Genomic DNA, 17,098 nt, shown 5'->3' on the forward strand with positions numbered 1-17,098 from the left:
TGAAGCTGTCTATGCTTGTCTATGAGTTGATTCTCTATAATTAAAAAAGAACTCTAGGGACTGCCTCAATTTGGCATGCTGTTGTCTGCACCAAATTAAAAACAAATGTCATTAAAAAACCAAAAGACATTGAATGTAAAAATAAAACTTTTAAGTTCTTTGATTACTCAAAAATCCCAAGGAAACATTTCACAAGGATGTGGATCACCATGGAGAAAGGCATAGAGAATGTGTTGACTATCATTATCCCATGCCTACATAGATTACATCTTATGCAATTTATATATAGACAAGGTTTCATATGTGGCATCTACTCTTTCCCACAAACCAGAAATCCCAGTTTAACAAAGTATGAAAAATATTCAAAGGTTGCTCCACAGGGGTTAGCGACATGAGACTGGAGTTTCTCTTAAATTGTTCTGACAAAGTTTCCTGATACTCATAATAATCTCTAATTGGAGCACTGATGTTCTGCATTCTTGGTGCTGGGAGGGGGGACAACAGTGGGAGGGCTTCTTGTGTCCTGACCCTTCTGATGGACTTCCTGATGGCACCTGTTGTTGTTGTTTTGCCACTGTGTGACAGTGTTGGATTGGATGGGCCACTGGCCTGATCCAACATGGCTTCTCTTATGTTCCAACAAGCTCTCTCTTCCTCTTTGCTTTTTAAAAATGATAACTGTTCTTTGGTAGTCTATGCTTCAATTTCTTTTGATATAAGATATTTTAAAAGTGTTTTAAATAATAAACACTATTTTAAAAGTGCCAACTACTGTCTTTCACACCAAAAGTTCGTTATATGATTAAACTTGTCAAGAATAAAAATATAACTTGTCATAAGGCAAGCTGAAATGCAGAGTCTGCAAAGGTATTTTATGCCCAAACAAGAATGTGTGTAGTGTCAAACCTTCAGATTCAACTAATTTCCATTTCTGTGCAGAAACAGGTGAAAATTAAATGTTGCTAGTGTCTATCTTTACAGAATCAACATAGGCAGAAACTCTACAGATGCAGTAATTATATCTTACTAGAACGAAGTTTGAATCCAGTGGCACCTTTTAAGACCAACAAGGTTTTATTCAAGGTATAAACTTTCATGTGCATGAAAGTATATAACTTTAATTTAAAAAAACAACCTCTGTTGGTCTTAAAGGTGCCACTGGACTCCAACTTTGTTCTGCTGCTTTACACTAACATGACTACCCACCTGAACACCTTACTAGGGAAAGGCACATTTACTTCATGGCTGGCTGGCAACTGTTGGCTGAGGCAATTGGGCATTCAGTTAAGTTGGCTTCCCTACTGCAACTCTTTCTGTATGGGCCCAGTTCCTAGAAGTTTTGGACTCAGTGGCTCTGGTTTCTGACTTAGTGTACTAGCTGACAGCTCTCTGTTTTAAATTATTGTTTTTAATTCTTGTTGGAATTCTCTGTCTGGGGAAGTGATGCTCTGTATTCGTGGTGTTTGGTGGGCAGGCAACAGTGAGAGGGCCTCTAGTATCCTGGCCCCACTGATGGACCTACAAACATAAGAACATAAGAGATGTTGGATCAGGCCAATGGCCCATCCAGTCCAACATTCTGTATCACACAGTGGCCAAAAAACCCCCCCAAACCCAAGTGCCATCAGGAGGTTCATAAGTGGGTCTAGAAACCTTTTCACTTTGCCGCCCCCCCCCCCCCCAAGCACCAAGAATACAGAGCATCACTGCCCCAGACAGTACCAATAATATACTGTGGCTAATAGCCACTGATAGCACTTGCTTTTTTTGGCCACTGTGGGACAGAGTGGGCCTGGATGGGCCTGATCAAACATGGCTTCTCTTATGTTCTTAAAGTTAGGACCTGAAGCTGCTTATATCATCATCTTTTCAGTTTTATTCTCACAACAGCAGCCCTCAGGGGTAAGTGAGGCTGAGGATCTGTGATTGGCCCAGGCCATTGGTCTGATACAACATGGCTTCTCTTACTTTCTTAATTGTTTAATATATATGTTTTAACCATTTATGTTATTTTATATGATGTAATCTGCCCTGAGCCCGCTTGTGGGGAGGGCGGAATATAAATTAAACAAACAAATAAATACAAATGGACAGAACAGCAGCCAGAAAGAGAGAGGACAACTGTAATTTTTGTTTTATTATTGGACCAAACCTTAATATCAGCACACATGAGTCTGTATGAATGGCACTGGTTCCACAAACATTATTCTTTTCCACCTGAATCTGTAACATCAAAACAATAGCTTGGATCCAAATATGATCATGCTGTAGCAGAAGTGCCTTCTGCTGAGTCAAGAGATGGATGTTATTACAGATTCTGTCTCACACACAGCTCCCATTAGGACAACCAAATTCTGCTCAAGTTCAAAGGAATATAGGTACTTCATAGCTCTGTTCAGTTGTACCTCCAATGTAATTATTTTAGCATTCTAAATTTGAACTCACTTGAACTTTCCCAAGTAGGAGTCAGCTACAAGTGCTCCAAGGATGGGTGTTAAGTAGCAGAGAGCAACAAATGTATGGTAAATTTCTGTAGAAAGATTATCAGACCATTGCAGAAAATACTTGAAATAGAGAACGAGCACAGCTGTTGGAAGGAAAAGAGAAGAAATTAGAGAAAGAAGCACTCTATAGGCACAAATACCTAGCAAGAATAAAATAAAGCAAAACGAAAACTCACCTCGCATTCCATAGTAGGAGAATCTTTCACAGAATTCATTGATGACTATGAAGAAGATGCTGATTGGGTAACCAAAGCAACCTGGCTGATAGAGCAGAGCAAGAGAAGAAACTTGAACCGTAACCATTATAACCTACTGTGAATTCCAGGCAAGAAACAAATGAAAACAAAGAATAAATACAACTGATTGTATAATTTCTGTTGTTTAAGCAAGTGTTGTTGGACTGGAATTATTTTGCTATACATGAAACAATTATCCAGTTGGATGCTATCAGTTGTTCGAGTAGCAGAGGTCCCTGAAAGGGAAGATTTTATCAGAGTAGAACAATCCATGGGATCCAATCCATTGCAATGCTTACAATTCAACACATATGCCCCAAATAGACTTGTAATTTGGTAACAGAAATGCAAACATGCAGTGCCACCATCCTCATGGGAATAAGGGGAAAGGATGTGCCTGCAGAAAAATTTGAACACATGAGGTGGTTTTCATCACTGGACCTCAGCAGATGGCAACTTGGACCTAACCAGTGGGAGGCAACCTAAGAGAATGGGAGATCACCTATGCATGCTGCTCTGAACTTAGAGATAAGGAGAACCCAAATGTAGCAAAATAAACCAATAAAATAAAAATTAGAAATGTTGTCCTAAACATAATTTATGCAAATTTCTACCTATTCTTATCCTTTATCTTTCAGGTTAGCAACTAAGAAAATAAAATGGACTAAAAATAAAAAAACTTACAAAATTTAATAATACTTAGTTTAGACAAAACACATTCTGCTAAAATGTTACACAAAGTACATTGCTTCTGGGGTGTTATTATGCTTAAACATTATACATATTTCAGAGCAATGGAACAGTCACTAAGAAGACCACTTTATATGCCTTTATTAGTAATGCAAATTGTAGAATGTGCACTCTGAAAGTCTCTGTAAATCATGGAAACTGCAATAAAAAGAAGCAGTTTACACAAGGAAAAAGTGATTTAGGGTTATATAGACCAAAGCCAACATTCTGAATGTTACCTTCAAAAGCGACAGACAGCTAACAACAGACTATGGAACACATGCTCTCAAAAACACTGGAGAGCTAGACTGATGAGTCTTCCACTAAAGAAAGGTTCTTATGTCAATGGAGCATACTTCCCTGCCCTTCTCCCACTGCAATCCACTGATCTCTCCCAAAATGTTGCTCCTGCAGATGGGACACCCTCAGAAACAACATTAGAGACAAATCAAGAGTATGCAGCGGGAAGGGGAAATTGATGGAACTTACTCCTCCCTTTCCATTAGCAGAATCATAGAGTTGGAAGGGACCTCTAGGGTCATCTAGTCCAACCCCCAGCACAATGCAGGAAACTCACAAACACCTCCCCCTAAATTCACAGGATCTTCATTGCTGTCATCTAGCCTCTGTTTAAAAACCTCCAAGGAAGGAGAGCCCACCACCTCCCGAGAAAGCCTGTTCCACTGAGGAATCACTCTAACGGTCAGGAAGTTCTTCCTAATGTTGAGTTGGAAACTCTTTTGATTTAATTTCAACCCACTGGTTCTGTTCCCACCTTCCGGGGCCACAGAAAACAATTCCACACCATCCTCTATATCAGTAGTGGCCAACGGTAGCTCTCCAGATTTTTTTTGCCTACATCTCCCATCAGCCCCAGCCATTGGTCATGCTGGCTGGGGTTGATGGGAGTTGTAGGCAAAAAAACATCTGGAGAGCAACCATTGGCCACCCCTGCAGCCCTTCAAGTACTTGAAGGTGATGATCATATCACCTCTCAGCCGCCTCCTCTCCAGGCTAAACATCCCCAGCTCCTTCAATCTTTCCTCATAGGACTTGGTCTCCAGACCCCTCACCATCTTCGTCGCCCTCCTCTGGACCCGTTCCAGCTTGTCTATATCCTTCTTAAAATGTGGTGCCCAAAACTGAACACAATACTCCAGATGAGGTCTTACCAGAGCAGAGTAAAGCGATACCATCACATCACGTGATCTGGACACTATACATCTGTTGATACAGCCCAAAATTGCATTTGTCTTTTTAGCCACTGCATCACACTGTTGACTCATGTTCAGCGTATGATCCACTAAGACCCTTAAATCCTTTTCGCACATACTACTGCTAAGGCAAGTCTCCCCCATTCTATAACCATGCATTGGATTTTTCCTACCTAAATACATTTATTCCTGTTAAAATTCATTTTATTGGTTTTAGCACAGTTTTCCAGCCTGTCAAGGTCATCCTGTATCCTGTTTCTGTCTTCTGTGTTTGCGACCCCTCCCAATTTAGTATCATCTGCAAATTTAATAAGCATTCCCTCTATTCCTTCATCCAAATCATTGATAAAGATGTTGAACAAAACAGATACCAGGACATATCCCTGAGGCACTCCACTTGTCACTCCTCTACAAGAGGATGAGGAATCATTCACAAGCACTCTTTGGGTGTGATCTGTCAACCAGTTACAGATCCACCTAAAGGATCCAAACCACATTTTACCAACTTTTCAACAAGGATAGTATGTGGAACCTTATCAAAAGCCTTACTGAAATAAAGATAAATGATATCTACAGCATTCCCCCAATCCAGCAAGGTAGTCACTTTCTCAAAAAAAGAGATCACATTAGTCTGACATGACTTGTTCTTGAGAAAACCATGCTGGCTCTTAGTAATCACATTCATTCTTTCTAAATGTTCCAGGACCAACTGTTTGATGATTTGTTCTAAAACATTTCCAGGTATAGACGTCAAGCTGACAGGTCGGTAGTTACCCGGATCCTCTTTTTTCCCCTTCTTGAAGATGGGGACAACATTCGCTCGCCTTCAATCTTCCGGCACCTCTCCTGTTCTCCAAGAATGTTTAGAAGAAGACGTCTGCAGATTTATACCCTGCCCTTCTCTCTGAATCAGAGACTCAGGGCGGCTTACAATCGACTATATTTCCCCCCTCCACAACAGACACCCTGTGAGGTGGGTGGGGCTGAGAGGGCTCTCACAGCAGCTGCCCTTTCAAGGACAACTCCTGTGATAGCTATGGCTAACCCAAGGCCATTCCAGCAGGTGTAAGTGGAGGAGTGGGGAATGAAACCCGGTTCTCCCAGATAACTTAACCACTACAATAAACTGGCTCCAACCCGTAATACTTATGTCGTACCAACTGCTGAACTATGGCCTCTGGCTGTACTATTGTTAGCCTTATGGTCCTCTATTTTAATCTGTATGTATTATGTTTATGAGATTTTAAATTTGTTGTGTTTTATTTGATATGTTTTATTTATTGTTATTGCAATGTTTTAATGTTGTAAGCCGCCCTGAGCCCACTTTGCAGGATAGGGCGGGGTATAAACTGCAAATTAAATTAAATTAAAAACACTTATCAAAAACACTTACCACAGATTTTCTCGGTCCCTGGCCTTTCTCTAGAAGAAAAACAGAAAAAGACTGTGAAAATTTGTAAGCAACCTTCACAAATGGAACATTAGAATACATACACGTCAATGGTTTTATGGTACAGTTGAGGCAATCAGATGAAAGCAGCGTTTTATGGATTTTAGACTTTAAAAAAATAAAAAACCCAGCAAGCTCCAGAGAGGATTTTTGGGGTCATATTTCTAACAAGCTTGAACCCAGATGAAATGAAAACCTCTGTGAAATCCATGAAGAAATGCATAAATATTTTACAGTTAAGGCTGCAACTTGTGAGCAAACAATAGAAAGCCTTGTTGTTTGTAAGCAGGGGTCAGGAACCTCCAAGTACTCACAATTATGCTGTGTTGTGTGATGCTCATTCAGCCTGTGAGAATCCCCTCCTCCAGAACTAAACAGATGAAGAGACTGGATGGTGGAAGAAACTGAGGCCCTGATGGAAGGGTCCAGCTAAGCCGGTGGAGCCCAAGAGCCAGTAAAGAAAGCCATGGTTGTCATTGCTGCAAACCACAAGATCAAAGACAGCTGCAACTAGCTCTCAGCATTTCCTAACCAGTGAGTCAGAACCCCAAAGTGGGTTGTGGACCAGCTCCCCTAATGGCCACCCCTACCCTTTCCATTGCAGTCTTTTGTATCTTGCCTGGAAATAGCATATTCCATGCCATACATTAGTTGGTATGTTTTCTTCACTGCATGCACAAATCGATCAAGTAAAATATGTCCTATGGTCACTCAATAGCAGGCCTTGAATTCAGCAGGAGCACACAGGAGCGCAGCTCCTGAACCTTTCTGAGAGTTCCCCTTCCCCACCTACCTACCTTGTCCATTGAATAGTAGGTGCAGCTGCTTAACAATCCCTGGATTAGGAGAGCAGGCAGCCAGTCAACCACCCCCAGCAGCCCTCATTAACCCCTGGAGAAGCCTGCACCACCCTTTCTCCACTTCTTATGTGATTTTGGGCAGTGTGTGGCTAGCTGGCCTTTTGACTGTAAGCAGAGGCAACCAAGGAGAGCCCCAGATGAGCGAGACCTGCTTGGCCTGGCTGGATCTCTAGTCAACCCAAGCAGGCCTCGCTTGCCTGGGGCTCTCCTTTCTTGCATTGGGTTGCTTTTGGCTGGTGGGGGGGGAGGTGGCATGTGCTAATGAGTTATGCTAATGAGCTCCACCATCTATTTTTCTACAAAATGATCCCTGCTCACTAGAGTGAATTTGAATCTTAGCACTCAGGAAGGATGACCCTAGAGCAAACTAATTTCTGCAGTATCCAAACTGTTCACCCAAAACTTTAATGCCAGTAGCTTACAAATTCGAGTTCTTGTTCACAAAATTCCACAGCTTAGAGGGAACATTTTTTTTGGGGGGGGGGGGGTCTGTTTATGTCTCCAAGAGGTCAGTTACCTCCTCTCTAACTGAGGACAAAAGTGAACATCTGTTCATCTCATCCTTATTGAACAGGCAAAACCTGTTCCACATAAGGAAAATGTGTTTTATACTTTCTGTTGTGAAAGTATTGTTTGTCACTCATCAAGACTGATTTTCCCACTAGCCGTACGCCACTCTCACTGTCCTCTTCTCTGTGGGGCTTCTGTTGGATTTCACACTATTTGCCTCGGGGCTGCAACTTGCTCCACCTCTTTCGTGCAGCAAACAGGATTCTCTAAAAACCAGTTTCTGTTTGCTGCACAAAAAAGGCGAAGCTAGTTGCAGCCCTGAGGCAGGTAGTGTGAAATCCGACAAAAACCCCACAGAGAAGAGAGCCGCATAAGGCTAGTGGGAAATCAATCCAAGTGTTCAGTGCTATTTTCCAGATGATGCACAGAAACTTATTAAAAAAAAAAAAAACTGACAAAGCAGAGATGATTGAATCTGTCCTAAAAGACAGTCACAGGATATGATAAGCAAAGCAATGGATCCGAATGCTTATCTGTAAGTGCAAATCAAGCCACAGAAGGAAGTTACAAAATTGCTTGGTGCATCGCGAAAAACCCCAGGAAACCATTTATAGCCTGGGAGGATGTAAAAAAAAGCCACTCTTAGCTGTTGGAGGTTTTGTTTAGGAATATGCCAAATAAAAAGGCAGTCATATCTAAAATAAAAGCACTACCAATCTCCAACAAAACAGTGGAGAGATGCATAAGGAAAATGGCAGAAAATGAAAAACAGATCATTGCATTAAAAGAGACATTGCACTTGATAAGAGCCAGAAGGACACAGAAAGCGTAGCCTGCCTGGCACCTGTTGCATAATATTGCACTTCCACTGAAAGAAAAAAAAAGTAGACAATGCAGCAAGTACTATTGTAAACCATTTTAAAGAACAAGGAGTTGACACTGGAAAAATATTTTATGTCACAACAAATAGTGCTCCTGTACGGACCAAAAATAGAGAGAATTTTAAAAGTTTATGAAATATCAAATCAGTTGTTTAATAGCCACATTTCACTATATCATCTATCAGAAAACCCCACACACTAAGACTTCTAATTCAGAGATTCATAATGTGAGGAATACAGTGGTGCACACTGCGAATTGTTGTTCGATCTGCCATGACCCACAAGCATATTCAGGTTCTGTGAGAAGAGATGGGTAGTCCTTACGGTGAAGTCATTGTAAGGTTTCCGTGCACCTTGTAAACTGTTTTGATGTAACCAAAGCCTTTTTGTTGCCGGTGGGATGGGGCGGGGGGGGAGACACAACCAACCTGAACTGAATGATAAATGGCTGACTGAACTCATGTTTCTGGCATACATTACCACTCACCTAAGTTAACTCACTGTCTCACAGATCACTGCCTTGATGCGGCGAGAGGGTTTGCATGGTTCAATGAGGCTGTGGGCTATGCCATTGTAGGACACCCAAGATGGACAGGCCAGAGCACAGACTAAAATGTGATCCACTGGAGAAGGAAATGGCAACCCACTCCAGGATCCTTGCCAAGTAAACCCATGGACAAAAGGCTAAGGGCCTGGTGTGATGTGGTCCATGGGGACGCGAAGAGTTAGACTCAACTGTGCGAATTAACAACAAAGCTAACTCAACCTCAGTTTTCAGAGTAAGGGGTATACAGTTTTGAACTTTTATTAAACCTTGTACGGAATTTTCTGCAAAACTAGGTTTTTCCCCCTATTAAAAACTCTGCTTTCTGCTACATCCAACACATGAAAAAGCTCTTTGCTGTATCGCACAGTGTTGCTGAGATTGGAATGTACTGGAATCAGAATTTCATGATAGATAGATATGAAGGTTCTCAGTGGTCTGGATTAGTACTGTCTGCTCTTAAGGGCAGTGGCTTTGCAGCATTTCAGGTACATAATGGTCTTTCTCCAACACTTGCTACCCAAAAGCTTATAATTTGGAAATGTCAAGGACTGGACCTGGGACCTTCTGCATGCAAAACATGTACTCTGCCCCCAAGCCATAGTTCCTTTAGGACATACGGTAAGCAGGTGAAAAATCACCTGGTACATTTAAAGTAAACACTTATACTGCCTTACAGGACATTTAACATTTAACTTCACTAACAATCAACACTTAACTTCAATAGCAATTACAAGCATTAAACTGTTTAAAATAACAAGATAATTAACTGTCACCACCAACTATAGCTAATTTGAATGCTATGTTTATCTTGACTGTATACTGTGCAGTTTGTGTACAACACTTCCATTATGCATTCTCGTTCCTTTTCTTTCACTCTCTATTGGTTCCACAAACTGAGAATCCATTTTATGCAGTGTTTTTCATGTATTGAAAGGTCAGCAACCACAGGTATCATGAGCTTGCTGAATGGGGGCACTATGTGTTTGTATGAGCCCCAGAGAGCACTGAGGTCAGCAGGGAAGAACAAGCTGGCTATCCCCGGGCCAAAGGAGGCGAAACTGCAGAACACCCGCGCACGGGCCTTCTCTATTGCAGCTCCACGCCTATGGAACCAGCTCCCGGAAGAGGTGCGGGCCCTGCGGAGCCTCGACCAATTCCGCAGGGCCTGCAAGACCACCCTTTTCAGGATGGCCTTTGCGGACTGCTGATTGAAGGATTGATGGATTCATCTAAGTGACTCTCGCCATCATGCTAACTGACAGAATAGCACCAGAAATGCCTATTGTTATTGCCAATTTATGTTAATTGTAAATTAGAATGGTTTTAAGACTAATGTTGATTTTAAAGTTTTGTATAAATTACTGTATTGTATAAATTACAATAGCAATCAAAAAGCAATAAATCAAGCCCTACAAAAGCAAGAGGTATAAGAAAGCACATCAAGTAGGAAGCAAATGTTTAAGATTAGCAGTTGGACTGCATATGAATTGGCTGATTCATTACTGGTTTTTGACGTTAGCAATAGTAACTTCAAGGGGACAGTGCCAAACCCAGCCTCCACCAAGAAACATGGAAGACAAAGCAAAATATAAAAACAAGAAATGATGTCAGGGTACCCAACACTTGCAAGCAAAGCAACACACACACACAGATTATAGATTCAAATGGGCAGCCATGTTGGTCTGAAGCAGCAGAACAAAGTTTTGAGTCCAGTGGCACCTTGAAAACCAACAAAGCTTTATTCGAGGTATAAGCTTTGTTCTGCTGCTGGTATCTGAAGAAGTGTGAAGGCACACAAAAGCTTATACCTTGAATAAAACTTTGTTGGTCTTAAAGGTGCCACTGGACAAAAATCCAAATTCCAAAAATTTTAGGAAGCTGGTTTCTGCAGCCAATAGCATATTATGCACTTCCACAGAAACCTGGCTTATACACTGCCCCAATCAAGGGACATTACGATTAATCTCTGTGAATAGCAATAGTAATTCCCCTACCCAAGCATCCCACCAGTATGTTTGACAAGAAGTATATTACACTCTGTCCCACCATTCCTCTGAGGACTCAGGATTGTCTTTCCCCACCACCATTTTATTCCCCCCCCCTTCCAATATGATATATGCTATCATCTATCAACAATGCCCTTCTGTCATCAATAGGATAAACAGATTAGTCAGTAGAGAAGAAAACTGAAAGATATGACAACAGCACCATTCAGAATATTTCAGTCAACAACGACATTCTTAAACAGCCAAAAAGTTCTACAAAAGAACTTCAAAGGGATATTCCAGTGAGCAAGTGCTGAATTCACCAATAGTTTTGATCTTATCAACAAAAACCTTAAAACAGAGCTGACACTTTCTGTAGCCATTACAAGCATTAAACTGTTTAAAATAACAAGATAATTAACTGTCACCACCAACTATAGCTAATTTGAATGCTATGTTTATCTTGACTGTATAGTGTGCAGTTTGTGTACAACACTTCCATTATGCATTCTCGTTCCTTTTCTTTCACTCTCTATTGGTTCCACAAACTGAGAATCCATTTTATGCAGTGTTTTTCATGTATTGAAAGGTCAGCAACCACAGGTATCATGAGCTTGCTGAATGGGGGCACTATGTGTTTATATGAGCCCCAGAGAGCACTGAGGTCAGCGGGGAAGAACAAGCTGGCTATCCCTGGGCCAAAGGAGGCAAAACTACAGAACACCCGCACACAGGCCTTCTCTATTGCAGCTCCACACCTATGGAACCAGCTCCCAGAAGAGGTGCGGGCCCTGCGGAGCCTCGACCAATTCCGCAGGGCCTGCAAGACCACCCTTTTCAGGATGGCCCTTGCGGACTGCTGATTGAAGGATTGATGGGTTCATCTAAGTGACTCTCGCCTAAGTGACTCTCGCCATCATGCTAACCGACAGAATAGCACCAGAAATGCCTATTGTTATTTCCAATTTATGTTAATTGTAAATTAGAATGGTTTTAAGACTAATGTTGATTTTAAAATTTTGTATAAATTACTGTATGGACATGTTAGCCGCCCTGAGCCTGCCTCGGTGGGGAGGGCGGGATATAAATAAAATTTTATTATTGTTATGTATAGATCAACCTAACTTGATCTTGTTGGACCTCAGAAGCTAAGCATGGTCAGCCCTGGTCAGTATTTGGATGGGAGACCACCAAGGAATACCAGGGTCATGACCCAGAGGCAGGCAATGGCAAATCACCTCTGAATCTTTCTTGTCTTGAAAACTCCATTGGGCCACCACAAGTTAGCTGGGACTTGATAGCAAAGCAAACCAACAAACCACCGCTTTGATAAGTGCAAACCAGCCACTGGATAGCCCTGGTTTTCATATACTAAAGCAGTATGAGCACTAAAGCAGTCATAGACTAAAGCAGAGTGCCCCTGTTCAGACAACATGGCAAGTCTGCGTATGAGGAGCAAAGTGCTTCTGGTATGCATAAACTTACCATTAAAAAAGAGACCATATTGCAATTTTTTAAAAAAATTCTAAATACCAAAGAATTCACACATTTATCTTTCAAACTCTTAGACAACACTGGTCTTCCTATGAAGATATTCATGTGGGTGGCCATGTTGGTCTGAAGCAGCAGAACAAAATTTGCTCACCCTCTATCTATATGTATGGACTGGTAATATCCATTTCATTGTATCTGAAGAAGTGTGCGTGCACACAAAAGCTCACACCTTGAATAAAACTTCATTGGCCTTAGAAGTGCCACTGGACTCAAACTTTGTTCAACTGAACTTCCCAGTAACTACTGCTACTCTGTATTCCTACCCTCGCATTCCTCTTGGAGGAGGGATAACGAATCAAGGGTACAGCATCTTCTCTGCATGCAGAAGGTTCTGAATATTATGCATGACTGTTGGAATGTAGCCCCAGTTTTGGCGTCACCAACAGTTGGGAAAAAAAGGGGGAAACCAGTGGAAATTAACAGAGCAATCCTAAACAGTCACACCCTTTTAAATCCACTGATATCAGTGGGCTTAGTTGGCCTTCCCAGAGGTCCAGAGAGACTCAGAACACTTCCAGGCTTGGGGCTCCTAAACATAACAAAAATTGAAAAGACAATACAAATGAAAAGGGGCCACATCTCAGTGGCAGAACCTCTGCTTGAAGGTCCCAGTTTCCAGTCTCTGGCACCTCCAGTAAAAAAGATGAAGACGAGGCGGTAGGTCATGTGAAAGACCTCTGAGACCTTAGAAAGGGTCCAGCCTGAGTATACAATACTGCCAATCTGAGTATACAATAGTAACTGGGATAGACCAGTATAATATGTGCCATGTATCAAGCAACAAAACTTAACCAATGCTAAATAAGTTAATGTATCCAAATATGAAGCCCCCTGAAGCTTAATGCCCAGGTGAAATAATGCTCGTGGCCCCTCCCTCTGGTTGGCCCTCTGGCTTAGAAGAATGTAACTGGGTTTGCACTGTCAGTCAAGTATGAGATTAGTGGGATTCAAATTAGACTAGTTTTAATTGGATCAGGGTGTGTGTGTATTTGTAGGTGGGTGTGCCAAAGCAGTTTCTTCCCTCCCTCCACCATTCCCAAACCCTCCTTGAAGATTTCTGGTTTTCAACTAAACTATGTCCATTATTTGTGGTATGAGAAGCTAGGTTTATATATAATCTCAGACTGAAGTTTGCATGACAGTGGAAACAACTGTCAGCACTTCTTGAGAAACTATGTACCTGGCGGCACTATCTTTAAGATAAAATCTTAAGATAAGTACAGAAGCATTTGTACTTTAGAATTCTGATTTGTGAACTAAGCATATCTGCAGTAGATGCTGTGAAATAAACACTCTGTTCCTGCTTATTCTAGAAACACTTTGGTCCTTAGTCCATAAGGCACATACCACTGGCAATTTAATATAGTAGTGGCATGCACTGGACAAAATAAATACAGTAGAAAAGAGAGCAGTGACTCACGAAAGCTTATACCCTGTCACAAATTGTGTCATTTTTCAAGGCCCTACCGGACTCTTGCTCTTTTCCACTTCTACAGACAGACTAACAATGGCTACCCATCTCGAAAAATAAACAGTTAGGGAGAGTCACATCCTACTCAGACAATCTCTTCAACCCTTGATTGGGGGAAACTTTGTCCATGTTGCAACTATTCTGTTTAGTTTGCATTAAGGCAATTGTGCATCCTCTACGGTGTGCAGGAAAAGCTTTTAGCATGCAATCACAACTGCTTTGAAGGACTTCAAGTTTCTTCCCACCAACACTGAAGAGGCTGTGTAAACAAGCTACTCTAATGATACTTTAGGACACCCAAACATTCTAAAACAAAAACTGCGGTGGTTCAAACATTGTTACCTGAACATGCAATTAAGAGTTCCAAACTCTTTGTGCCCAAAAGCAGTATTAAAGCCATGCATTATCAATTGCCTGTTCCTATCTTCTCCACAGAGTACTTGCATCCATGTTTACCTTTTAGGCAAATGGCCTCTCTTACACTGGCGAATGGAAATATCAATATTTGAAGAGGCATAGTATGGATCAGCTGTGAACCTGCTGTAATTACGTGCAGAATTTATATTATACCCCACCTTTCTCCCTAATGGGCTCATCAAGGGGCTTACATGTTCCCCTCTGCTCCATTTTAGTCTCACAACAACTCTATGACACAGATGGGTAGCTGTGTTAGTCTGTCTGCAGCACTAGAAAAGAGAAAGATTCCAGTAGCACCATAAAAATGAACAAAATTAGTGAGCTTTCATAAGTCACTGCTCACTTCTTCAGATACAGCTAGAATAGAAGTCCATCTGTCATATCTTAGGGAGTGGAATGATTTCACTTTCTTCTGAGAGTGGATTGTTATTTTTTCTGCTAAACCAAGCTGTTTTGAGTTTGCAGTTTTACAGTTGTGTTCTTTAATCAGAAAGAGCAGATTGAGACTGAATGCAACAAAGACGGAGGATCTGTGGCTAGTGTGAATGTGTGTGTGGGGGGACTTCGGGATTAGAGTCCACGCTTCCAGATCTTGACAGGGATCACTGATACCAGCACTGTCCATCAAGATTTTGGGCATGATTTTGGATGCATCCTTAACTATGGAGGTCTAAGTCACGCACATTGCCAGGCTGGTGTTCTTCCACTTTTTCCAAGCTTGGCAACTGGCTCTTTTCTTGTTGTGCCTTGACTTAGCCACAGTAATCTATGCAATGGTCACCTCCAGGCTTGACTATTGTAACTTGCTCTATGCTGGCCTGCCCTTGAGACTGACCTGGAAGCTCCAGTATATCCAGAATGCAGCAGCATGAGTTCATATTCAACCTGTGCTGCGCCAGCTACACTAGCTTCCAGTGGAGTACTGAGTCATGTTCAAGGTCTTGGTATTGACATTTAAGCTCTGGAGCAGTTAAGGACCAATGTATCTGCAGGACAGTCTCCTCTGGTATGTCCCTTGAAGAGCTTTATGCTCTGCAGATAACCTGCTGGTGATCCTTGGTCCCATTTTGGTGGAGCTCTCTGCCTAATACCACAGGGCCCTGTGGGATCTCATGCACTGCCACAGGGCCCATAAGGCAGAGACCTTCTCCCAGGGTTGAGGACAGCAAGGGTTTTCTATTGTGGCTGCCCTGGCACCCTCTCCCTTTCTCCCTCCCCCTAGTTCTGATCTTGTGCTTTGTCTTCCCCTGCCCAGAAAGTAGCCAGGCAGTCCAGAATCGGGATATAGTTTTCAGGGACGCCATCTTGGATTTTTTTAGCTTGCTCTTCTTTTAACGTCCTTATTTTTATTTTGTTATGATCGGAAATTTAATGTTTTGTATTTTTGTTGTATGGCTTTTTGTTGTACATAGCCAAAGTCCTGCACAAGCAGGGATAGTGCAATTAACAAACAATCAAATAATTTTGAAAAGGCAAAAGCAAAATAAAATCAAATAAAGAATTCTGGTTGCCCAGTTTGCTACCCAAGTGAACTTCTACTCTGCTTGCCTGACCTAGATCTCTGGATGTAGCACTCTGGCACGCCTTCTTTTCAACTTCTAATTATAAAGGTTGCCTCATTAAACAAGAGATTGAAACTAAAGTACATGCATCCAACTGAAACTAAAGCGCATGCATCCAGGCAGCACAAAAGCCAATGCAACCCTCTGCATGCTCATTTGCAAACAAGTTCTGTTGGTTTCGTTGTGGCTGGGGAGCCTCTGCCCTGGCTTTATGAGTGACCTCCAGCACATCTCTCTTGGTTTGCTTGAACAGGTCTTCATCTGTGGATGCTGGTTGCCTAAGAACCAGTCTGATGTACTCCAGAATAAGACTCAGTGTTGATCAATGGTTAGAGTGCTGGATCAGGGGCTAGGAGACCCAGCTTCAAAGCCCTGCTCTGCCATGCCCTATGCTTAGACCAGCCACCCTTCAAGTAGTACCTGCCAATCTCCTGTTTTCCAAACAGTTTTCTCCCTGAAGAAAATGTTTGCTTTGGAGAATGGAATCTATAACATTGTACCCCGGTGAGGTACCTCCCCTCCCCAAGTGTCTGGGAATTTTTTTTGCCAAGAGTTGGCAATCCCACAGACGTGCCATTCACTCTGTACTTCACAAAGCTATAGTGAGGGAGAAAGGGAGAAGGTAACCATGCAAAAGCTACCTAGGTGTATATGTATGCATGGAAGCAGTTACACATGCCCTGCTTTGGCTGAGAGGCACCACGGTTCCCCTGGGATGAACCTCAAAACATTCAAAAGACCACCTGGGCAGACCCTTCTCTCCCCTGCCCCCCAGATGTTCAACAGGAGATGCTCCCTCCCTCAGTCCATGCAGCACCATTCTCCCGTCCCTCAGAAGTTCAACAGGAGATGCTCCCTCCCTTAGGTATAAGAACATAAGAGAAGCCATGTTGGATCAGGCCAATGGCCTATCCAGTCCAACACTGTGTCACACAGTGGCCCCCCCCCCCAAAATTATATATATATACACACACACACTGTGGCTAATAGCCACAGTGAGTGCACCATCATTCTCCCCCCCCAGCCCCCATAAGTTCAACAGATGCTCCCTCCCTTAGTGCTCCACTATTCTCCCCCAACCCCTAGAAGTTCAACAGGAGATGTTTCTTCCCTCAGTCACTGCACCACCGTGCTCTGCTGCCCCTCAGAAATTCAGCAGGAGATACTTCCCCGGTCCG

General features: G+C 42.3%; 1 protein-coding gene across 1 annotated transcript in view; it reads right to left on the reverse strand.

Moving 5' to 3' along the window:
- Window positions 1–17,098, reverse strand: part of SLC15A1 (solute carrier family 15 member 1) — a 50,531-nt gene that overhangs the window by 32,746 nt on the left and 687 nt on the right. The window contains exons 2-4 of the mRNA XM_060233645.1: window positions 6,077–6,105; window positions 2,681–2,765; window positions 2,446–2,587 (exon numbers count right to left, since the gene is read on the reverse strand). Of these exons, the coding sequence (XP_060089628.1) occupies window positions 2,446–2,587; window positions 2,681–2,765; window positions 6,077–6,105 (256 nt within the window). The remainder of the gene's footprint in view (window positions 1–2,445; window positions 2,588–2,680; window positions 2,766–6,076; window positions 6,106–17,098) is intronic.

The sequence above is a fragment of the Heteronotia binoei genome, chromosome 3 (assembly GCF_032191835.1).
Source record: "Heteronotia binoei isolate CCM8104 ecotype False Entrance Well chromosome 3, APGP_CSIRO_Hbin_v1, whole genome shotgun sequence".
Lineage (NCBI taxonomy): Eukaryota > Metazoa > Chordata > Lepidosauria > Squamata > Gekkonidae > Heteronotia > Heteronotia binoei.